At 42.7% G+C, this 25,918-nt stretch overlaps 1 protein-coding gene across 7 annotated transcripts in view; it reads left to right on the forward strand.

Moving 5' to 3' along the window:
* The window catches only part of LOC117516744 (stromal interaction molecule 1-like), a 129,071-nt gene that overhangs the window by 83,970 nt on the left and 19,183 nt on the right, over positions 1-25,918 (forward strand). For all 7 annotated transcript variants that reach the window (XM_034177577.1, XM_034177578.1, XM_034177579.1 and 4 more), the window contains 5 exons: positions 3,334-3,449; positions 5,729-5,903; positions 10,304-10,481; positions 21,464-21,631; positions 21,948-22,048. In XM_034177577.1, the coding sequence (XP_034033468.1) occupies positions 3,334-3,449; positions 5,729-5,903; positions 10,304-10,481; positions 21,464-21,631; positions 21,948-22,048 (738 nt within the window). The remainder of the gene's footprint in view (positions 1-3,333; positions 3,450-5,728; positions 5,904-10,303; positions 10,482-21,463; positions 21,632-21,947; positions 22,049-25,918) is intronic.

Raw genomic sequence — 25,918 nt, forward strand, 5'->3', positions numbered from 1 at the left:
CTTTTTCAGCCATGCATACCGCCCCTTGTTATGTCCAAATAACTCAATTTTAGTTTCATCAGTCCACAGCACCTTATTCCAAAATTAAGCTGGCTTGTCCAAATGTGCTTTAGCATACCTCAAGCAACTTTGTTTGTGGTGTGTACACAGAAAAGGCTTCCTCTGCATTACAGCATCATACAGCACCTCTTTGTACAAAGTGCGCTGTATAGTTGAACGATGCACAGAGACACTATCTGCAGCAAGATCATGTTGTAGGTCTTTGGAGCAGGTCTGTTGGTTGACTATGACTGTTCTCACCATCCTTCACTTCAGCTTATCTGAGATTTTTCTTGGCCGGCCACTTTGGGCCTTAACTAGTACTGTGCCTGTGGTCTTCCATTTCCTTACTATGTTCCTCACAGTGGAAACTGACAGCTGAAATCTCTGAGATAGCTTTTTGTCTCCTTCCCCTAAACCATGATGTTGAACAGTCTTTATTTTCAGGTCATTTGAGAGTTGTTTAGAGGCTTCCATGTTGCCACTCATTGGAAGAGATGCAAAGAGGGGAAACATTTGCAAATGGCCACCTTAAATGCCCTTTCTCATGATTGGATTCACCTGTGTAAGGAGGTCAAGGGTCAATGAGCTTACCAAACCAATTTTGTGTTCCAATAATTAGTGCTAAATGTATTCAAATCAATAAAATGACAAGGGTGCCCAAATTTATGCACCTGCCCAATTTTTTTAAAATAATTATTGCACACTTTCTGTAAATACTATAAACTTCATTTCATTTCTCAAATATCAGTGTGTTTGTCTGCTATATGATAAATTTAACTGAAATTTCTGATCCAGACAACCAATGATTTATAAAGGAAAATCATGAAAATTATCAGGGTGCCCAAAATGTTACATACAACTGTATGCTGCGTTCACATTAATTGCTGAAGTGACCTGAATCTGACCTTGTTTTGTTTGCCTGCATGTCATGCAGTTTACACTTTAAGAAATTACAACATATATGTACTTAATCTAATCTTTTGTTAACCCTCACCACAACCTGGTTGTTCAACAAAATACACAATTAATTGTGTTGTATTTTACAGTGTATTCTGATTAATATTAAAACAAATGAGTTATGGCCAGTTTACAGAACTAGATTAAGTGAATACTGTATAGCGGAGTGTGAATGTGCCAAATCAAATGATTTGATGTGAGATTTGGGCTCCTTCCTGTTTTATGAGCCGTCTGAACACGTCCAGTTTAATTAATGTGTTTTTCCTATTACCTTCCTTTTTGTTTGTGCTCAGAGATCAGATTCAGTTCTGATGTCATTCTGCTTTCTGTGTCATCACTGGTGATGTGATGGCTGTGAGATCAAATAACAGCCACTTACAAACAGGAAAAAAGACACAAAAAAAAACAGATTCAGGAACAAATAACACAAGGACTCAGACATGGGCGGAGTCTCATCAGAAATTAATGATGAAACAAACAAGGTCCAGAAGGAAAGTCGGCGCCGCAGAATCACTCACATCTGCACCAGGCGTCTGTGTGCATACGTCAGAAATATCACAGAGGATGTAAATCTGAGATCGGTCCACAGAGTCAGACAAGATGATCCTTTTGTTGCCACACCAGAGTCCATACGACTGACGGCTGACAACAGACAGAAATAAGAAAATGGTTTTACCACTTTACACCTTTAAAGATGCACAACTGTTTTAGGAGGAATTACAAACATCAAACTAATCATCAGGCTAAATGTTAAGACAAATATGTAGCTTACTAAAAGAGCTAATTGTTCCTCCCTGACAGACAGATTAATTAAGTGTCTAATGACAGACATTTAACATGTGAGGGCGTGTTTATTCAAATGAGCAGCTCCAGCCTGTTTTGGATCAGAGTTATATTTTGACATCAATTTCAATTGAGATTTGAGAGATACTTCAAAAATATTAAAAATAATAAGAAGAAAATAATAAAAATGGCTGTTTGTGCAAAATTTTGTCATGTTTTTTTTTGGGGGGGGGGGGGGGGTTCACCCGGGCAGTAATTCAGTATAGAACCGCCACTGATGGGACCACCAGGGGCTGCTCCTCTCCCCCAATAACCAGTGTTGTGCAAAAACGAGCTCAAAGTTTTCATCACACTGAAAAACTAACTCATCAACCAAAGACACATCACACCCTTCAAACACAAACAAGCTCCTCCCTTAGCTCCTCCCCTTGGGCAGGCTCCTCCCTTAGCTCCTCCCCTGGGCCAGTCTCCCCCCTTAGCTTCTCCCCTGGGGCAGGCTCCTCCCTTAGCTCCTCCCTCCCCTGGGCCAGTCTCCTCCCTTAGCTCCTCCCCTGGGGCAGGCTCCTCCCTGGGGCAGTCTCCTCCCTTACCTCCTCCCCTGGGGCAGTCTCCTCCTTTAGCTCCTCCCCTGGGGCAGTCTCCTCCCCTGGGCCAGTCTACCCCCTTAGCTCCTCCCCTGGGGCAGTCTCCTCCCTTAGCTCCTCCCCTGGGGTAATCTCCTCCCTTAGCTCCTCCCCTGGGGCAGTCTCCTTCCCTGGGCCAGTCTCCCCCCTTAGCTTCTCCCCTGGGCTAGTCTCCTTCCCTGGGCCAGTCTCCTCCCCTAGCTCCTTCCCTGGGCCAGTCTCCTCCCCTAACTCCTCCCCTGGGGCAGTCTCCTCCCCTGGGGCAAGCTCCTCCCTTAGCTCCTCCCCTGGGGCAGTCTCCTCCCTTAGCTTCTCCCCTGGGGCAGTCTCCTCCCTTAGCTCCTCCCCTGGGGCAGTCTCCTCCTTTAGCTCCTCCCCTGGGGCAGTCTCCTCCCTTAGCTTCTCCCCTGGGGCAATCTCCTCCCTTAGCTCCTACCCTGGGGCAGGATCCTTAGCCTTCTCTCTACAATCCCAGAGTTTCATTGGCTGTGACGTCACTTTGACTCCTCCTTTGTTTCCTTACCTGGACGACTCTCTTCACAGATGGACACAGTGTCCCTGCATCTCTGGTATTTTTTCAGAGATCTTCTGCAGGACATCTCACACCTTCTTGTGCTAAACACTTTCATAAGGACTTCCTTTGGTCCTGGTGCTAATCCAGGCTTCACTTTCTAAAATGTCTCTGACCCCACATCCTGTCCTTCATTTGGACTCTGCCGTCTTCATTTCAGTCTTTTCTGTTGCTCTGGTTCTTCTGGCTCTGAGGAGCCCATGAAGCGTTGGTAAAACAGACCATACTCATCTCCTGTCACTGGAAACGCTGCTTTTCTGCCATTTTTAATGTCCCAACAGAATTAGAGTTGTAGACTGATGATGCGTTCAGGAGCGGACTGGAAAAGATAAATCTCAGTTGCTGTTCTGTTGGCAGGCTGGCGGTGAAGAACACGACTCTAACAGTGTCGCTGCTGAAGATTGTGAACCGGAGTCACAGCCGGAAGCTGCAGCTGAAAGCTCTGGACATGGTGCTGTTTGGACCTCCGCCCGGTACGTTCAGGACAAAACAATTCAAAGACGACTTTTGAAATTCTTATTATTGACACTTTTATCATGTTGGCTCAGCAGGATTCAAGAATGCAGATGGACTTCTTCTTCTTTCACCTGTTCCCATTAGGGGGCACCACAGCAGATCAATAATTTCCATCTCACCCTGTCCTCTGTATCATCCTCTGTCTCACCAACCACCTGCATGTCCTCCCTCAGCACATCCATAAACCTCCTCTTTGTCCTCCCTCTTCTTCTCCTGCCTGGTGGCTCCATCCTCAGCATCCTTCTCCCTATATACTCTGGGTCCCTCCTCTGCACATGTCCAAACCATCTCAATCTCAACTCTCTGACTTTGTCTCCAAACCGTCCCACCTGAGCTGTCCTGTCCATCCTCGTCACTCACTGCACCTCCAGCTCTGCCCCCTGAGGGGATTTGTAAAAGAATCTGTGATCAGATGACTGACCATCAACCTGCCTCAGAGGAACCACGGCACTTTGGTGTCCCACCACAGTTATGGTGGATGATCGTGCATCCTCACAGATGCCTCTGCTGTACTGTCCCATTGGTCCAGGACTAGTGCAGTGCAGTGAGCAGTGGTGTCAGGCTGATCCTCCTGCTGGGATGTTAGACATCTCTAGCACCAGAATTTGTGTGGCTGATTCACCGGGTGATGGCAAACCACCAAGTGTTGGTGAAATCACACATTCAAGGGCAGCGAAAGTTCCATGGATGTGACACATCAGAGCTGAGCTCCTCCATGCAGGTGGAGATGCTGTTCTGCTGGTCCTGCAAACAATCTTTGTTCCAATCTCAGAGACAGGTATGAACCCTACAGACGAGAACAAAGGACTTGTTTTCCAACTCTGGAAAGGGTGACTGTCTGGACTGGAGTAACTACAGGGATATTACACCACTCTCTGTAACAGTAGAAGTGCTTGCAAGGATTATTTTTAACAGGTTTACGGTGAAGTTACTTGCTGGTCAGAGAACAGAGCAGTCTGGCTTCACACCCAAGTTGTTAATCATCAACCACATTCTGACTCTGCAAGGAGCAGTTGAGCCCAAAAGGATGTCAGCAGTGCTTCTCTATAGTGTTTGATTCAGTTGAATAAAGTGCTCTCTAGAACAACCTGAGAATGTGCGGGATCCCAAACAAGTTGCTGGAAATTACAGCCAGCCTATACACAGGTGCTGTGAGTGCTGTGCAGAGCTTGGGCAGAATCTTGGACTTTTTGCAGAGATTCCTCAGGTATGTGCTCTGGCTCATGTGGTATACGTAGACTCTGTGGTGTAAGTAGACTCTGTGGTGTATGTAGACTGTGATGTATGTAGACTGTGGTGTACGTAGACTCTGGTGTACGTAGACTCTGTGGTGTACATAGATGTATGTAGACTGTGGTGTACGTAGACTGTGGTGTGTGTAGACTCTGGTGTACGTAGACTCTGTGGTGTACATAGACTCTGTGGTGTACGTAGACTCTGTGGTGCACATAGACTCTGTACGTAGACTCTGGTGTACATAGACTCTGTGATGTACGTAGACTCTGTGATGTACGTAGACTCTGTGGTGTACGTAGACTCTGTGGTGTACGTAGACTCTGTGGTGTAAGTAGGGTCTGTGGTGTATGTAGACTCTGTGGTGTACGTAGACTGCGGTGTACGTTGACACTGTGGTGTACGTAGATGTATGTAGACTATGGTATAATTAGACTGTGGTGTAAGTAGACTCTGTGGTGTACATAGATGTACGTAGACTGTGGTGTACGTAGACTCTGTGGTGTACATAGATTCTGTGGTGTACGTACACTGTGGTGTGAGTAGACTCTGTGGTGTAAGTAGACTGTGGTGTACATAGACTGTGGTGTAAGTAGACTCTGGTGTACATAGATGTATGTAGACTGTGGTGTATATAGATGTACGTAGACTCTGTGGTGTACGTAGACTCTGTGGTGTACGTAGACTCTGTGGTGTAAGTAGACTCTGTGGTGTACATAGACTCTGTGGTGTACATAGACTCTGTACGTAGACTGTGGTGTACATAGACTCTGTGGTGTACGTAGGCTGTTGTGTACATAGACTCTGTGGTGTACTTCTGCTGTCGCTCAACAGTGAAGCCACCACCAACACCACTCATGAGGTGACAGACTGAGTGGTTGGTTTGCAGGACCCAGTACTGTTCTGTTGTGTGGTGGACAGGGCATCGTGCAGCTCCTGACCTGAGTCTTCTCTTCCCACGGCACTGTTGGTGATTACTGTTGACGTTTTTGTCTTTTTGCAGGGAGACAAAACCACTGGAAGGATGTTGTTCTGAGTGTCTCGATTCTGATGGGTTTGGGTGGCTGCTGGTTTGCCTATGTGCAGACCAGGAAGTCCAGAGATGACATGGAGAAGCTGATGAAAGACCTGGAGGGGCTGCAGACAGCTGAAGAGAACCTGCTGGACCTACAGGACAAGTGAGTCCATCCAGGATCATTTCCAAAGACCACAAAAGTCTGATCACCTCTTCATCAGAATGACAAGATTTCAGATATGTCTTATGTTGGTGCTTTTAGTCAACGTCAGACAGGAATATGGTCTCCAAAACCATTTCTGTGCTTCAAGTAAAGGTAAAAGTAAAGGTAAAAACTGTTAGTCTGTTTGAGCTCAAACACAAAAAGAAGGTAAAAACTGTTAATATGTGTTAGATCACACACTAAAAGAAGGTAAAAACTGTTAGTGTGTGTTAGATCAAACACTGAAAGAAGGTAAAAACTGTTAGTGTGTTAGATCAAACACTGAAAGAAGGTAAAAACTGTTGGCGTGTTTGAGCTCAAACACTGAAAGAAGGTAAAAACTGTTAGTGTGTGTTAGATCAAACACTGAAAGAAGGTAAAAACTGTTAGTGTGTGTTAGATCAAACACTGAAAGAAGGTAAAAACTGTTAGTGTGTGTTAGATCAAACACTGAAAGAAGGTAAAAACTGTTAGTGTGTGTTAGATCAAACACTGAAAGAAGGTAAAAACTGTTAGTGTGTGTTAGATCAAACACTGAAAGAAGGTAAAAACTGTTCGTCTGCACCACTGTGATATTAAAAACACACTTCCTGTCCTCGTGCACACACACACACACACACACACACACACACACAGAGTATAGTGACGTGTATAAGTCCATCACGTTGCACGTGACATGTTTTTTTGGTGACAGCTGGTAAAAATGATGAACACATTAATTGTCACTTTGTGTTTGAAGGTTTCGGGTTTGTGTCTTTGACGTAATCAGCTTCCTGTTTTTCAGTGACATGTAAAAACAGGAAGCTGCTGTTCACTTTAACACTGTGTTAAAATATTTCATATTTGTCTGTGTGAGGTGGATAAGCTAATACCAGGCACGGGAACTGTTCTGCACATCTTATTCCTCTTCTGAGCTTTAAATCAGAAGTGTCTGACTCTGTGGTATAACTCACAAACTCGTAGCTTAAAGCAGATAACCCGTAAGTTGGAGAGGAAATGGCGTCTCACTAATTTAGAAGATCTTCACTTAGCCTGGAAAAAGAGTTTGTTGCTCTATAAAAAAGCCCTCCGTAAAGCTAGGACATCTTTCCACTCATCACTAATTGAAGAAAATAAGAACAACCCCAGGTTTCTTTTCAGCACTGTAGCCAGGCTGACAAAGAGTCAGAGCTCTATTGAGCTGAGTATTCCATTAACTTTAACTAGTAATGACTTCATGACTTTCTTTGCTAACAAAATTTTGACTATTAGAGAAAAAATTACTCATAACCATCCCAAAGATGTATCGTTATCTTTGGCTGCTTTCAGTGATGCCGGTATTTGGTTAGACTCTTTCTCTCCGATTGTTCTGTCTGAGTTATTTTCATTAGTTACTTCATCCAAACCATCAACATGTTTATTAGACCCCATTCCTGCCAGGCTGCTCAAGGAAGTCCTACCATTATTTAATGCTTCAATCTTAAATATGATCAATCTATCTTTGTTAGTTGGCTATGTACCACAGGCTTTTAAGGTGGCAGTAATTAAACCATTACTTAAAAAGCCATCACTTGACCCAGCTATCTTAGCTAATTATAGGCCAATCTCCAACCTTCCTTTTCTCTCAAAGATTCTTGAGAGGGTAGTTGTAAAACAGCTAACTGATCACCTGCAGAGGAATGGTCTATTTGAAGAGTTTCAGTCAGGTTTTAGAATTCATCATAGTACAGAAACAGCATTAGTGAAGGTTACAAATGATCTTCTTATGGCTTTGGACAGTGGACTTATCTCTGTGCTTGTTCTGTTGGACCTCAGTGCTGCTTTTGATACTGTTGACCATAAAATTTTATTACAGAGATTAGAGCATGTCATAGGTATTAAAGGCACTGCGCTGCGGTGGTTTGAATCATATTTGTCTAATAGATTACAGTTTGTTCATGTAAATGGGGAATCTTCTTCACAGACTAAAGTTAATTATGGAGTTCCACAAGGTTCTGTGCTAGGACCAATTTTATTCACTTTATACATGCTTCCCTTAGGCAGTATTATTAGACGGTATTGCTTAAATTTTCATTGTTACGCAGATGATACCCAGCTTTATCTATCCATGAAGCCAGAGGACACACACCAATTAGCTAAACTGCAGGATTGTCTTACAGACATAAAGACATGGATGACCTCTAATTTCCTGCTTTTAAACTCAGATAAAACTGAAGTTATTGTACTTGGCCCCACAAATCTTAGAAGCATGGTGTCTAACCAGATCTTTACTCTGGATGGCATTTCCCTGACCTCTAGTAATACTGTGAGAAATCTTGGAGTCATTTTTGATCAGGATATGTCATTCAAAGCGCATATTAAACAAATATGTAGGACTGCCTTTTTGCATTTACGCAATATCTCTAAAATCAGAAAGGTCTTGTCTCAGAGTGATGCTGAAAAACTAATTCATGCATTTATTTCCTCTAGGCTGGACTATTGTAATTCATTATTATCAGGTTGTCCTAAAAGTTCCCTAAAAAGCCTTCAGTTAATTCAAAATGCTGCAGCTAGAGTACTGACGGGGACTAGCAAGAGAGAGCATATTTCACCCGCGTTGGCCTCTCTTCATTGGCTTCCTGTTAATTCTAGAATAGAATTTAAAATTCTTCTTCTTACTTATAAGGTTTTGAATAATCAGGTCCCATCTTATCTTAGGGACCTCGTAGTACCATATTACCCCATTAGAGCGCTTCGCTCTCAGACTGCAGGCTTACTTGTAGTTCCTAGGGTTTGTAAGAGTAGAATGGGAGGCAGAGCCTTCAGCTTTCAGGCTCCTCTCCTGTGGAACCAGCTCCCAATTCAGATCAGGGAGACAGATACCCTCTCTACTTTTAAGATTAGGCTTAAAACTTTCCTTTTCGCTAAGGCTTATAGTTAGGGCTGGATCAGGTGACCCTGGACCATCCCTTGGTTATGCTGCTTTAGACGTAGACTGTGGGGGGGTTCCCATGATGCACTGTTTCTTTCTCTTTTTGCTCTGTATGCATCACTCTGCATTTAATCATTAGTGATCGATCTCTGCCCCCCTCCACAGCATGTCTTTTTCCTGGTTCTTTCCCTCAGCCCCAACCAGTCTCAGCAGAAGACTGCCCCTCCCTGAGCCTGGTTCTGCTGGAGGTTTCTTCCTGTTAAAAGGGAGTTTTTCCTTCCCACTGTAGCCAAGTGCTTGCTCACAGGGGGTCGTTTTGACCGTTGGGGTTTTTCATAATTATTGTATGGCCTTGCCTTACAGTATAAAGCGCCTTGGGGCAACTGTTTGTTGTGATTTGGCGCTATATAAAAAAAAAGTTGATTGATTGATTGATTCTGGCTGTTGCCCCAAAGTAGATCATCTGTCTCCATCTCACCCTGTCCTCTGTGTCTTCCTCTGTCTCACCTGCATGTCCTTCCTCAGCACATCCAGAAACTTCCTCTTTGTCGTCCCTCTTCTCCTGCTGCCTGGTGTCTCCATCCTCATCCTTCTTCTTCACCTCTCTACCACACTCTCCGTTACTTTGGACAGTTGACCCCAAGTATTTAAACTCATTTACTTTCACCACTTCTACTCCTTGTATCCACACTATTCCACTGGGCTCCCTCTCTTTCACACACATGGACTCAGTCTTGCTCCTACTGACTTTCATTCCTCTGCTCTCCAGCTCTCTAGGCACCACCACACCTCCATGCCTCTTAAAAATTGATTTCTGAAGATGTTTTAAAGACATTTATGCACGTATTACTACTACGACTACTAATAATCATGAAGTGACCTAGAGTGTAGAGCCCTGCACCGTGTTCCCACTGTACATCTCACCGCTGTCACAGTCCTTGTACATATCCTGTACTACCCTCACATACTTCTCTGCCACTCCAGACTTCCTCATATAATACCACAACTCTTCTCTTGGCACCCTGTTATAAGCTTTCTCTAAATCCACAAACACACAACGTAACTCCTTCTGGTCTTCTCTATACTTCTCCATCAGTATTATCTGAGCATACATTGCATCTGTAGTGCTCTTTCTTGGCATGAAACCATGTTGCTGCTCACAGAGCTTCACCTGTTTCTTGTAACTTCATGTTGTGGCCAATCATCTTCCTGTCTCTGTAATTACTGCAGATCGATCTGATCAGTAATTAACATGAGATGGTAAACAGCTTTTAGGTAGATGGTCAGGTCTACCTCACCAAGGAACCACCCTGGGTTCTGGTTGCCAAACACCTGGGGCTTTTCATCAGCATCTGCATGTCATTCTTTGATACTGATATATTTTGTCCTTTTTGGGATTTTTTCAGATCCTGCTTGTGATGAATAAAGTCATAAAACATTCCAAACACTAAACAGCCTGTTGACCCTTCAGGCTCCAGAAGGCTCAGGAGGAGCAGCGCTGTGTTCAGGTGGAGAAGGTCAAAGTGGAACAGGAGTTGCAGAAAGAGGTCAACTCGGCCAAGCAGGAGGCTCGCCGGCTCCAGCAACTCCGGCAGGGAACCCAGAACTCCAGGACTCGACAGAAATACGCAGAGGACGAGCTGCAGCAGGTAACCAGCAGTAATTTGCACAACAACCCGTGTGACATCACAACCCTGATGTCTGCATATCCATGTGCCCGCCCACAGGAAGCAGCTGTGTTCCAGCCGCAAGATGTGCAGCGTGAACATGACTGAACTCGTTGCCGGTGTAGTCAGTTAAAGTTATGCCAGCGTTTTTAATACGGTTGGCAAACGCTGGCTAAATCATCAAGGTGTGACAGGGCCTTTATACAGTTATGGACCGGTCACACAGCACTTAACGAAGGGCAACGAAGCCCAAACGAAACAAGAAATCTGGACTTTCGTTGGCATCATTTAACCTTTGTGCAGCTTTGTTCCTGCAGCTGGCACTTCATCGGAGTTTTGTTTAGTTCCTTTTTCAGTTCTTTTGCACTTTTTATTCGCAGGCTATTCGGAGATAAAGCTAGTTCATCCACCATTTCTCAACAATTTGTGACTTTTTTTGCTTTTTCCCCTTTGGACCCAGTTTGAGGACCTCCGGTCCTGTTCACGCGTGCTCATGTAAACAATTAAAAAAAAAAAAAAAAACTCCGCTGCCCCTGCTCTGGGACTGCTCCTCGCTCCAAAAACTCTGTCATAATTGTGTTTAGAAACCAGTCACCATTTGTTTTATTATACAGTAGTGTTCAGAATAATAGTAGTGCTATGTGACTAAAAAGATTAATCCAGGTTTTGAGTATATTTCTTATTGTTACATGGGAAACAAGGTACCAGTAGATTCAGTAGATTCTAACAAATCCAACAAGACCAAGCATTCATGATATGCACACTCTTAAGGCTATGAAATTGGGCTATTAGTAAAAAAAAGTAGAAAAGGGGGTGTTCACAATAATAGTAGTGTGGCATTCAGTCAGTGAGTTCGTCAATTTTGTGGAACAAACAGGTGTGAAACAGGTGTCCCTTATTTAAGGATGAAGCCAGCACCTGTTGAACATGCTTTTGTCTTTGAAAGCCTGAGGAAAATGGGACGTTCAAGACATTGTTCAGAAGAACAGCGTAGTTTGATTAAAAAGTTGATTGGAGAGGGGAAAACGTATACACAGTTGCAAAAAATTATAGGCTGTTCATCTACAATGATCTCCAATGCTTTAAAATGGACAAAAAACCAGAGACGCGTGGAAGAAAACAGAAAACAACCATCAAAATGGATAGAAGACTAACCAGAATGGCAAAGGCTCACCCATTGATCAGCTCCAGGATGATCAAAGACAGTCTGGAGTTACCTGTAAGTGCTGTGACAGTTAGAAGATGCCTGTGTGAAGCTAATTTATTTGCAAGAATCCCCTGCAAAGTCCCTTTGTTAAATAAAAGACATGTGCAGAAGAGGTTACAATTTGCCAAAGAACACATCAACTGGCCTAAAGAGAAATGGAGGAATATTTTGTGGACTGATGAGAGTAAAATTGTCCTTTTTGGGTCCAAGGGCCGCAGACAGTTTATGAGACGACCCCCAAACTCTGAATTCAAGACACAGTTCACAGTGAAGCATGGTGGTGAAAGCATCATGATATGGGCATGTTTCTCCTACTATGGTGTTGGGCCTATATATCGCATACCAGGTATCATGGATCAGTTTGGATATGTCAGAATAAAGAGGTCATGTTGCCTTATGCTGAAGAGGACCTGTTCTTGAAATGGGTGTTTCAACAAGACAATGACCCCAAGCACACTAGTAAACGAGCAAAATCTTGCTTCCAAACCAACAAAATTAATGCCTCGCAGATGTGAAGAATCATGAAAAACTCTGGTTATACAACTTAATACTAGTTTAGTGAGTAACAGGATTGCTCAAAAAAGCAGTTTGAACATAATAGTTTTGAATTTGTAGCGTCAACAGCAGATGCTACTATAATTTGTGAACACCCCCTTTTCTACTTTTTTTACTAATAGCCCAATTTCATAGCCTTAACAGTGTGCATATCATGAATGCTTGGTCTTGTTGGATTTGTGAGAATCTACTGAATCTACTGGTACCTTGTTTCCTATGTAACAATAAGAAATATACTCAAAACCTGGATTAATGTTTTTAGTCACATAGCACTACTATTATTCTGAACACTACTGTACTCTGCTTCACAGGATGAGCGCGGATGTAGGTTGTTTCTTAGTTTTCCATGAAACTGAAGAACTGTTCTAAGCTATTACAATATTTTTGCAGGCGTGGTGAACAAAGCTTTACGCCGCGTTCACGCCGGGCGTGACCAGACCATCGCCCGCTGTGTCGCTCTGCTTTCGCTGCGAAAATTCGCCCTAGTGTGTCATTAAATAGGAGGAGCTTCCATTCCGCTCGCCGGCTCTGGTTGTCAGTCAAGTTAACATGACAGACCTTAATCACACAGAGCGAGTTTTTGTGGAAAGCTGACAAACGTCATGAGACGTTCCCAATTCTGGGAGTATCACTATTTGCTGCAGGAGCTGCGTCTGGATGACGGCTGCTTTCAGTGGTCCTTCCGCCTCTGCAGGACCCAGTTTGAGGACCTCCTGTCCCGTTCACGCGCGCTCATGTAAACAATAAAAAAAAACAAAAAAAACACCTCTGCTGCCTCTGCTGTGGGGCTGCTCCTCGTTCCAAAAACTCCGCTGCAGCTCGCTCTTCCCTCCCAAAAAAACTCTGTCATAATTATGTTTAGAAACCAGTCACCATTTGTTTTATTATACAGTAGTGTTCAGAATAATAGTAGTGCTATTTGACTAAAAAGATTAATCCAGCTTTTGAGTATATTTCTTATTGTTACATGGGAAACAAGGTACCAATAGATTCAGTAGATTCTAACAAATCCAACAAGACCAAGCATTCATGATATGCACACTCTTATGCCGCGTTCACACCGGGCGAGACGCGAGCGACTGCAGCGACAGGTTGCCATGTAATCCATATGTAAGGACGCGTTTTGGCGCCAAGTCAAGCAGCGCGACACGATGGACGCGAATGAAGCGATGCAAGTGAAGCGATTTTGAGCAATTGGCACGTTTGTGGCACAATATTGCGTCGCATCACGTCGCGTTGCCCTCCTCCCCAATTTCAAAAATCTGAACTTTTTCGTCTCGTTGCACCGCGATGACCAATCAGGGACTGAATATGTAGTGACGTGGAGATGTGTGGATTTTGACTGAAGATGTGAACATGTCCTGTATCTGGTAGCAGCTTGTGAGCAGGACTTATGCCTCTTTTGTCCTTTATTTTACAATTATGACAGAGTTTTTGGAGTGAGCAGCAGCCCCACAGTAGCAGGGAGCGGCGTTTCTTTCTCTTTTAATCTTACGTGCACGCGCGAGTGAATCGTCCGTGGAGATTATTTTACTTATTAACTACACAGATGTATAATAAAACAAATGGTGACTGGTTTCTAAACACAATTATGACAGAGTTTTTTGAGGAAGAGCGAGGAGCAGCCCCGCGGCAAGCAGCGGAGTTTCTTTCTTTTTTTTTTTTTACATGCGCATGCGAGCGAATTGTCCCTGAAGATTATTTTACTTATTAACTACACAGATGTATTACAAAACAAATGGTGACTGGTTTCTAAACACAATTATGACAGAGTTTTTTTGGGAGGGAAGAGCGAGCTGCAGCAAGCAGCAGAGTTTCTTTTTTTTTTTTTTATTGTTTATATGTGCGCGCGTGAATGGGACAGGAGGTCCTCAAACTGGGTCCCGCAGAGGTGGAAAGACCGCTGAAAGCGGCCGTCATCCAGACGCAGCTCCTGCAGCAAATAATGATACTCTCTGTATTGGGAGCTTTCCACGACAACTCGCTCCGTGTGATCAAGGTCCGTCATGTTAACTTGACTGACAACCGGAACTGGCGAGCAGAATGGAAGCTCCTCCTATTTGATGATGCACCGGGGCGAATTTTCACAGCAAAAGCAGAGCGACACACCGGGCGAAGGAGGCGCGTCCGTCGCCACGCGACCCCCACGAATTTGGAGCGCCTGATCGCGCCCGGTGTGAACGCGGCATTAAGGCTATGAAATTGGGCTATTAGTAAAAAAAAGTAGAAAAGGGGGTGTTCACAATAATAGTAGCATCTGCTGTTGATGCTACAAACTCAAAACTATTATGTTCAAACTGCTTTTTTAGCAATCCTGTGAATCACTAAACTAGTATTTAGTTGTATAACCACAGTTTTTCATGATTTCTTCACATGTGCGAGGCATTAATTTTGTTGGTTTGGAACCAAGATTTTGCTCGTTTACTAGTGTGCTTGGGGTCATTGTCTTGTTGAAACACCCATTTCAAGGGCATGTCCTCTTCAGCATAAGGCAACATGACCTCTTCAAGTATTTTGACATATCCAAACTGATCCATGATACCTGGTATGCGATATATAGGCCCAACACCATAGTAGGACAAACATGCCCATATCATGATGCTTGCACCACCATGCTTCACTGTCTTCACTGTGAACTGTGGCTTGAATTCAGAGTTTGGGGGTCGTCTCACAAACTGTCTGCAGCTCTTGGACCCAAAAAGAACAATTTTACTCTCATCAGTCCACAAAATATTCCTCAATTTCTCTTTAGGCCAGTTGATGTGTTCTTTGACAAATTGTAACCTCTTCTGCACGTCTTTTATTTAACAGAGGGACTTTGCAGGGGATTCTTGCAAATAAATTAGCTTCACACAGGCATCTTCTAACTGTCACAGCACTTACAGGTAACTCCAGACTGTCTTTGATCATCCTGGAGCTGATCAATGGGTGAGCCTTTGCCATTCTGGTTATTCTTCTATCCATTTTGATGGTTGTTTTCCATTTTCTTCCACGCATCTCTGTTTTTTTTTTTTGTCCATTTTCAAGCATTGGACATCATTGTAGATGAACAACCTATAATTTTTTGCACCTGTGTATAAGTTTTCCCCTCTCCAATCAACTTTTTAATCAAACTACGCTGTTCTTCTGAACAATGTCTTGAACGTCCCATTTTCCTCAGGCTTTCAAAGACAAAAGCATGTTCAACAGGTGCTGGCTTCATCCTTAAATAGGGGACACCTGATTCACACCTGTTTGTTCCACAAAATTGACGAACTCACTGACTGAATGCCACACTACTATTATTGTGAACTCCCCCTTTTCTACTTTTTTTAACTAATAGTCCAATTTCATAGCCTTAAGAGTGTGCATATCATGAATGCTTGGTCTTGTTGGATTTGTGAGAATCTACTGAATCTACTGGTACCTTGTTTCCCATGTAACAATAACAAATATACTCAAAACCTGGATTAATCTTTTTAGTCACATAGCACTACTATTATTCTGAACACTATAATCAAACAAATGGTGAATGGTTTCTAAACACAATTATGACAGAGTTTTTGGAGCGAGGAGCAGCCCCACAGCAGGGGCAGCAGAGTTTTTTTTTTTTTTTTACATGAGCGCGCGTGAACAGGACAGGAGGTCCTCAAACTGGGTCCTGCAGAGTACATCTGTGTAGTTAATAAATAAAATAATCTTCATGGACGATTCACTCGCACGTGCATGTGGGAAAAAAAAAAGAAACTCTGCTGCCCCTGCTGTGGGGCTGCTGCTCGCTCTTCCCCCAAACTCTGTCATAACTGTGAAATAAAGGACAAAAGGGACATAAGTCCTGCTCACAGGCTGGCTACCAGAGACAGGATATGTTCACATCCAACTCAGTCACACTCCAGACATCTTCACGTCACTACATATCCAGTCCCTGATTGGTCATCGCGGCGCGACAAGACAAAAAAGTTCAGATTTTTCAACTTGGGGAGGAGGGCAACGCAATGCGACGCAATATCGCGCCACAAACACGCCAGTCGCTCAAAATCGCTTCACTTGCGTCGCTTCATTCTCGTCCATCGCGTTGTGCTGCGTGGCTTGGAGCCACAACGCATCCTTCCATAGGGATTACATGGCAAGCTGTCGCTCACGTCGTGCCCGGTATGAATGCAGCCTAACAGTTACAAACATTTATGAAGTCTAAAATCAGTTGAGTACCTACAGTGGGGAAAATAAGTATTTGACCCCCTGTCAGTTTTGAGTTTTGCAGGTTTTCCCACCTACAAAGAATGTTGAGGTCTGTAATTTTTATCGTAGGTGCACTTCAACTGTGAGAGACAGAATCTAAAAAAAAATCCAGAAAATCACATTGTACGATTTTTAAATAATTAATTTGCATTTTATTGCATAAAATAAGTATCTGAACACCTACCAACCAGAAAGAATTCTGGCTCTCACAGACCTGTTAATTTGTCTTTAAGAAGCCCTCTTATTCTACACTCTTTACCTGCATTATTTGCACCTGTTTGAACTTGTTACCTGTATAAAAGACACCTGTTCACACAATCAATCAATCACACTCCAACCTGTCCACCGGACACCGGGGACAAAACTGTAGACCTGCACAAGGCTGGGATGGACTACAGGACAACAGGCAAGCAGCTTGGTAGAAGACAACAACTGTTATGATTATTTATTAGAAAGCGGAAGAAACACAAGATGACTGTCAGTCTCCCTCGGTCTGGGATTCCATGCAAGATCTCACTTTGTGGGGTAAGGATGATTCTGAGAAAGCTCAGAACTACACAGGAGGACCTGGTCAATGACCTGAAGAGAGCTGGGACCACAGTCACAAAGATTACATTAGTAACACATGATGCTGTCATGGTTTAAAATCCTGCAGGGCAGCAAGGTCCCCCTGCTCAAGCCAGCACATGTCCAGGCCCGTTTGAAGTTCACCAGTGACCACTGGATGATCCAGAGGAGGCATGGGAGAAGGTCATGTGGTCAGATGAGACTAGAATAGAGCTTTTTGGAATCAACTCCACTTACCATGTTTAGAGGATGAGAACAACCCCAAGAAAACCATCCCAACCGTAAAGCATGGGGGTGGAAACATCATACTCTGGGGGTGCTCTTCTGCAAAGGGGACAGGACGACTGCACCGTATTGAAGGGAGGATGGATGGGGTCATGTACTGCGAGATTTTGGCAAACAACCTCCTTCCCTCAGTAAGAGCATTGAAGATGGGTCATGGCTGGGTCTTCCAGCATGACAATGACCCCAAACACACAGCCAGGGCAACTAAGATGAGGCTTCGTAAGAAGCATTTGAAGGTCCTGGAGTGGCCTGGCCAGTCTCCAGACCCGACCTTAATAGAAAATCTTTGGAGGGAGCTGAAACTCCAAACCTAAAAGATCTGGAGAAGATCTGTATGGAGGAGTGGACCAAAATCCCTGCTGCAGTGTGTGAAAACTTGGTCAAGAACTACAGGAAACGTCTGACCTCTGTAATGGCAGACAAATGTTTCTGTACCAATTGTTAAGCTCTGTTTTTCTAGGGGGTCAAATACTTATTTTATGCAATAAAATGCAAATTAATTATTTAAAAATCATACAATGTGATTTCTGGATTTTTTTTTTTTTTTTTTAGATTCTGTCTCTCACAGTTGAAGTGTACTGACGATAAAAATTACAGACCTCTCCATTCTTTGTAGGTTGGAAAACCTGCAAAACTGACAGGGGGTCAAATACTTATTTTCCCCACTGTATCTGTTAAATGTTTTGTAGTAGATGTGCAGTTCTATCCTCTGTAAACAGGGGAGAGCTGATTCTAAAAGAAACCGCTCTGTCCTCTGCAGACACAGGAGAACTGGTCACCAGAAAAGCTCATTTCTTTTGACCCCATACTGATGCACTGGCAATATCACCCAAGTCATCCAGAGGCATACAGTTTTAACTTATGGTTAAAATTTTAACCAAACTAATTTCAGACAAGTTATTTAAATTAACGTCATGCCTGAGGTTTTATAAAGTGAAAACATCAGATATGTTTTAGTTTTAAAGTAATGCACTAATTTTGAAGGTTTTAGTGTGGACATGCTGTGTCCAGTTGCATTATGGGTACTGTCAGTACATTCACGACAGAAGAAATGCATTTAAAATGCTCTGATCAGGCTCCACACAGACAACAGCGTTAAACTCTTTGTATATTGTGCCTAAAACTCTTGTAAATATATTCTCTGGGTTTATAGACGTTGTTATTGTGTTTGTTTTATGTAAAAATGCCAGAAGAAGCTCAGGTTGCTTCTCCATTATTTTCAATTGGAATCACTGTGAGTTGCAATCGATTCCTGTTTCCTATAACATCCTCCTTATTGTCCTACAACACTGTCTGTTGTCTTTGTTCCAGAGTAATATATATGTCTGATATTCAGTTTGTGTTTATTAAATTCCATGCATCTTAAACGTAGCAGACACGGATTATCTGGAATTTCGTTTTTGCAAGTTTTCACAGTCTCTACTGCCATCTACTGGCCAGTAGTGTTCATGGCAGTATGAGTGTCTGGGTGCCAGTAGATGGCAGTGTTCTATTTATTTTGACCCCGATTATATCAGACGGTTGTCAAATCGCAACTTGACTATTTGGCTTTTTGCAAATGAGTTTTTTTTATACAAATAAAAAAGGCATATTTTACCAAAGCACATTTATATGTAAACACCAACACACACACCTCACATTAACGTGTTGGTTTTTACATAGAATGAATGAGTCGACCAATCAGTGTTAGCGGAGGCTCATTTACCCATGATCCCTTTGGCATCTGTCTGTGTTTGTTACAAAACGTCAGAATTAATGCATTATTTAAAATTAAAAGATATGTGTTAGATTTTAACTTTGTACAAATTACAGAATTTACATTAATGGAGTTATTCTATCCGGAATAATTTGATTATTTTAAATCAAAACTGCTTTATTTTCCAAGACCTCTGCCTCACTGCAGCACGGCTGTATTTGATTAAGGAATAATGACTTGTTTTGTGTGTGTGTGTGTGTGTGTGTGTGAGCTTCGCTCCTCTCAACCGCTTCACTGCTGCCAAATATGTCGTAAATAGGAGCTTCCAGCAGGGGGCAGCGCACAAAGACAGAAGTGCTGACTCATTGTTTGGGTCTGTGGTCGCCTTTGATGCCACCAGAAGCAATCGTGCTGTTAAAACTCAAAATTAGCTGTTATTAGTTACCAGTGTATTGGAAACAATACTGAAAGTTATCGGTTAGCTGTATCTTCCGATAAATGTTTGGGTGGTTTATCGGTTTAACTTTAGAACAGAAAACTTTTCAGTTAGCTGATTAGCTGTTATCAAAGCCAACTTTTTGGCTATCTGTGCCCACCACTGCTTGTAACTAATAATTAATGTTAACTAATAAGGTAAATGGTAAGCTAATTTGGTTACTCTTAAGATTGAGTACTTAGAAATGTAACTAATAGTTACTTTTCTGAGTCGTCAGTCTTAAAAATAATCAAGTTAGATTACTTACTACTTTATTAGTTACATTCAGCAGCTGCCGACAAGTTGTCCACAGCTGCTAATGAAGCAACTGTAAAATTTGATTGTATAATGTAACTAATAAAGTAACTTTTCAAAGTTACTGTGGCAACACTGTTCAAAACACATTTAAACCTGATAAAAAAGCTGTTTAAAAAGTATTTCATATGAGTTCAAAACACATTTAAAGCTGTTAAAAAGCTGTTTTAAAAGCATTTCAAATGGGTTCAAACCAGATTTTAAGCTGTTTTAAAAGCATATCAAACTGGTTCAAAACATTTAAAGCTGTGTTTTTTTAAACCAGTTTAAAAAACATTTTGAAAACATTTCAGTCCGATTTAAAACATTTAAAGCTTTAACTGCAATTCAATTTAATGCTATTTTCAAAGCATTTGTAATCTCTCACAATGTAGAAGTTCAATGTTTTTGTCTCAAAGAAAGTTCAAAGTTTGTATTGATAAACTGACTTCATGGGTCGAATTTCTTGATTTCTGAAATGTTTCACGTGGCAGCAGCTCCTTGTTGATGAGCGTGACCCTGTTTGGAGACATCATGTGACCACACCGCCTTTCTTGAATGGTAGTAGAAAAGTTTTACCCGCTCCTGTTCTTCTGCTTCCGGCATTGCTAACTCGACATGCAGCGTAAATTCTATCTTCCGTGACTTGGTGGGATGAGCAGAGTCCAAACAACACTGTGGAGGCGGTTTGAATCCGTTCATTCTTGTACTCCTGGCGCTTCTATTTTCTTCCTGTTCAGAGTTCATGCCGGTGGCGCACTGTTACGCTAGTGCCGTTTAGTTTGATTCAAACTCTCCGTGTTGCAGCACCTTTGCTGTCCTTACCGCTCAAAACGCCCGCTTCCACCATGTTTCCGCTTCTTCTGTCTGTCGGTGATTCTTCAAACTACTCACAGGGAGCCTGTGTCACACTCTGTCCAACCTGACCGGGTCAAAACCAACAACTCACTTAGATACATCAGTTTTTCAACCATTTTTAACCTAGTTTTTGATTTTTTTTTTTTTTTTTTTTTTTTTTTTTTTTTCCCATGCTGTTGATTTGATTAGAAAATAATAGAAAATTGACCATCACAGCTGTGTGGATGATGACAGTCTTTCTTCAATAGATAATGCAAGACTTATCAATTTCTACTATTCAGGGTAGAAAAATGTACTTATTTTCAAAGACCCAAATATTTTTACATGTAATTGACAGGCTACATAGTCACTGACTGACCCGAAGGGCTGTCAAGGTGCAGACCGCCTCTCAGGTTAGTGTTTCCAGATTCAGTGTCGACTCAACGTTTGGCGTTTCCGGATTCAGTGTCAACTCAACGTTTGGCGTTTCTGGATTCAGTGTCGACTCAACGTTTGGCGTTTCCAGATTCAATGGCGACTCAATGTTTGGCGTTTCCGGTGCCCACGTGGCTCTACCATAGAACGATAGAGATATTTTAACTGATGAATAATTTCTCTCTGGTATTTTCTGAGAAGACGTTGCTGGACATCACAGCAGGCCTGGTCACACATACCAAGAGCACTTGGACGGACCTTTCCTACCAAAATCTGGCGTTCCTCAAGGGTGTGACTCCAACACTGGTGTTTTGTTTTTGAGGCTTTGTTGACCACAGCGTCTATTGTTGCACAAATGTTGTGCATAACTGTGTGTGTCTGTGCCTGTGTTGTAGGTGCGTGCAGCACTGAAGAAGGCGGAGCGTGAGCTGGAGTCACGGACTAACTGGGCGCCACCAGAGTCTCTGCAGAGGTGGCTGCAGCTCACACACGAGGTGGAAGATCAGAACTACAACACAAAGAAACAAAACGCCGAGAAGCAGCTGCTGCAGGCCCGAGAGGGGGTGACGACAAACAACACACAACTCAGCAACAACACAAAAACAATACAAAACTCAGCAACACAAATCAACAGTACAAACCAACAACACACAAGTCAGCAACACAAAACTCAGCAACACAAATCAACAATACAAACCAACAACACACAACTCAGCAACAACACAAAAACAATACGCAACTCATCAACACACAAATCATTGACTGTACAACTCAGTCACAACACAAATCAACAAAGAGGTGCTGTTGTGTAACGGGAACCGTGGTGTCACAAACGCTGATATTTTGTCGGAATCTTCTCATCATGTGATGATGCTTCAGGCAGAGACAATCAAGAAGAAGCGAAGTTCTCTGTTTGGGACGCTCCATGTGGCTCACAGCTCCTCACTGGACAATGTCAACCACAAGATCCTGTCTGCCAAGTGAGTGACCTTTGACCCTACAACCTGACATAGCTCTTGTGTGTCACTGGAACAACCGGGAATGACAAACTGAGAATTCGACAAAACAAACAAAAAGTAAACAAACAAACAAAAAAAATCATACAAAAAGACAAAAGGTGGAAAGGAACAAAAAAAATACCGTAACTTCTGGACTATAAGCTGCTACTTTTTTCACAGGCTTTGAACACTGCGGCTTAAACAATGAGGCAGCTAATTTAGGGATTTTTACAGGCTTTCTCAAAACTCAAAATATGTCAGTTGATGCTGTCCATTAATTGGCTAAAAGCTGCTGAAGAAAAGTCCCTCTGACACTTAGCACTACAGTTGTGCCTCCGTCAGATCAGTCAGCGGAGCCTCTATCCACCCCCCACCCCCGCCTGGTCTCGTCTTTGCGCTACAAGTTGAAAATTCACGGCATCTTAGCGTCTCGTTTACCAGGAGATCCTGTTTGCACGATGACATTATCTCATTATCCACAAAGAAAACAGAAACAAAAAAAAGTTAAAATTACCACTGCGAGACACCGTGCGCGTGCTGGACGACATGCTCGTCAGAAAAAAAGTATTTACAGTACGTATTTAATTAAAAGTTTAAGAAAATCTTTTTAACATCTTTCTGTGTAAATATCTCATGTTGCATTGTGGAGACCTGCAGCTTATCAGTTCAGGTTTATTATTAAAGCCATTTCAACAATATAATAAAATCCAGCTCATAGGAATGTGCTTTGCTATGCTCACATATCTGAAACCACAAAAACAACACAACACACATAAGACAAGAAGCCAAAAAGTCACATAAATGACACTAATACACAAAGAAAAGTGCATGATTACAGAGAACAGCAGCAGTAAGGTTCAGTGGTGCAGAAAGTGCAAAGAGACATGTAGACCATAAAGTAAACCATAAAGAGCTCAGTGCAGGTTCAGGTGATGAACAGCGTGTGGACAGGTACTATCACTAAAGCGTGACGGTTTACATGAAAATTCAGTAAGGTATATCTTATATTTTATATTCCAATACTAAGGTGGAACTATGCCAGTATACAAAGGTATATCTAAATACCTAAAAAGGAAGAGTAAAATAGGAGAGTAGAAAAGAGTAGAGTAGAGCCATGTAGGTGCCTGATCTTGAGAACCAGGGATGGTAGGTTAAAAAGCTTTTTTATCCCATGAGAACTCTCCCTACCCACCCAAGCAGCTTAAGAAAAAGGTATATATAATATAATAAGTATATGAAGATTACCAGGCACGAATAAACGTGTCATATCAAAACTTAACCTAAACCAGTCTGCCGGGGTAATGAAACCACCAAGCACAGAACTGGAAGTGATGTTTCTGTACCTTGTCCCTGATGGTAAGAGGCTGAATAGATGGTGTGCTGGATGGGAGGGGTCAGAGGTGATCTTACTAGCTTTCCTGGAAATCCTGGTGTTATAGTGTGAGGCTGTGGTAGGTAGACTACAGCCAATGATTTTAGAGGCCCTATGTACCACCCTCTCAAGCTGTTGTTTGTCCTGGTTGGTAGCACAACCATACCAGACCAGGATGGAGAAGGTGAGCACACTTTCAAAGCACGATAGAAGTGAGTCATACCTGCTTGACTGACCCCAAATTTCCTCCGCTGACAGAGGAAGTTTAGTCTCTCATGGGCTTTGGAAATAATGAGACTGGTGTTCAGATTCCATGATAGAGACTGATGGATGGTGGTGCCTACGAAATGGAAGGAGGGGACTCACTCCACTACTTGCACGTTAATGGAGATGGGAATGTACTGGCCTGGATTTTCCTATTGTCAACTATGAGTTCTTTGGTTTTGGTTGCATTAAGGATTAGGTTCTTGTCTTCACACCACTGGACTAGCTGTTCGACCTCACTCTGATAGGTAGATTCATCCCTATCGGATGTGAGGCCTATAACAGTGGTGTCATCTGCAAACCTTAGTAGTTTGACACATGCAGAATTTGATGTTCAGCTGTTGGTATAAAGGGAAAATAACAGAGGTGACAAGACACACCCTTGTAGGGCGCCAGTGTTCAGAACTGGGTGACGGCACATTATTCTGGATTTTAACACACTGTAAAGGATTTATTCCTGTGGCCTGGAGAGAATGGTACAGTTTGATAGACATGATGGTGTTGAAAGCTGAGCTAAAATTAATGAATAGTACACGGGCATAGGTGGACCTGGTCTCAAGATGTTGTAGAATGAAATGTGTGCAAAGTGAAACCACATCGTCCACTCCCCTATTTGCCCTGTAAGTAAATTGGTAAGGGTCTAGTGTGATGTGTGACAGGTACTTACAGACTAGGCATTTATAGACAAGTGCGGCCTATTTATGTACAATTTATTTTTTCTTTTTAAAATTGGTGGGTGAGGCTTATATTCAAGTGCACTCTATAGTCCAGAAATTACGGTAATACCCAAATGTCTTCCAGTGGCTCTGAAAGTTGGGGACAGAATCCAGTGACAGGCCACTTGATCCAAAGTTTATGTGCTACAGGCTGAAAAGCACAATCACTCCAGGTTCTAGAGGAACTTCCAGAACCTTTTGGTCTGAGGATCATCAGGAGCCACTGGACTTGAACGGTCTTCAAACACACCCTGCAGTAGTTGATACAGTCCATGTGGTCACCATTTCTTCATCATCCATGCTCCCCTTTGCAACACTGTGGGTATTGTAGATGGTCATTTTAGAGATGTGGGAATGGGCCGGTTCTCTGCCTGGATGGTTGCCCTCCAGTAGACAAAGTGGTTTTGTGGCTGTGGTGATGTGCAGCACCAGAGCATGCTCCCAGACCTGACTTGAAGTTCAACTAAATTTTACAGCTCATTACATAGATGAAGACTAAATCCATCTGGAGGAGAGTTTTATGGTACCATGGAACAAAGACTGGGTTTCTTGGCCACACTGGCCAGAGGAAGGTTTGGAGGCATCAAGCTGAGGTACTCAACACTGTTCCATATGTTCAGCATGGTTCTGGTACCATTATATTGTGATGCTGGATGGAATAACAAAAATGGAGGACAACCTCAGAATTGTTCAGCAAAACTACAAACTGTCAATGAGACAGTTGAAACAAGTTGTGACAGGACACGGACCCAAAAAGTAGAAAAAGTTTCACAATCCTCACCATCACTAAAGCCTGGTTCACACGGCAAGATTTAAAAATTATCTGTAGGTTTCCAGAACCAGAGATAGCACACTCAAGGAGATAAAAAAAAAATCATAGATCTGACAGGTTTGGTGGTACAGTGTGTGGTGTTCAGCCACATGGTGAGGACAACAACACCACACACAAGCAGATTTTACACACAAACATTCCCAGGTCAGACAGGAAATCTTGCAAAATCTCTCGATATTAATTATGACTTCAGAGTAAACAGACGGAGATAGTTTGTGGACTATTTAAAACAAGGGAAAAAAAACGATACAAAAAGAAAAAGAAAAGGCGTTCTTTAAAGGAGTGGAGACGGTGTGACCACCGGACTTTCTGGTAAGTCAGAACAGCTGTTTTGATTTTATTTTCTGCTTCGTGCGTCCGTCACCTCGCTTTCTGATTGGCTACATGTCACATTCAATATTCTGCGTGCTCGTTTGTGGTCGGAGGACACAACACGCTGCGATATCGGACCAAGACAATCCAACATGTTGAATATCCCCGATTTGTGATCGGAGCCCTCCAGACATCCTTCCAAGCAGATCAGAGCGCTCTGAACACACCACACATGGCAGGAATATCTGATAAGATTATCTTTAGCATCATCACGATTGTCGGGGCGTCCTTAAGATTGTCGGAAGGGAAAGATCGGGTCCGATATCAGCCTAATTATCTTGCCATGTGAACCAGGC

The sequence above is a fragment of the Thalassophryne amazonica genome, chromosome 9 (genome assembly GCF_902500255.1).
Source record: "Thalassophryne amazonica chromosome 9, fThaAma1.1, whole genome shotgun sequence".
Classification (NCBI taxonomy): domain Eukaryota; kingdom Metazoa; phylum Chordata; class Actinopteri; order Batrachoidiformes; family Batrachoididae; genus Thalassophryne; species Thalassophryne amazonica.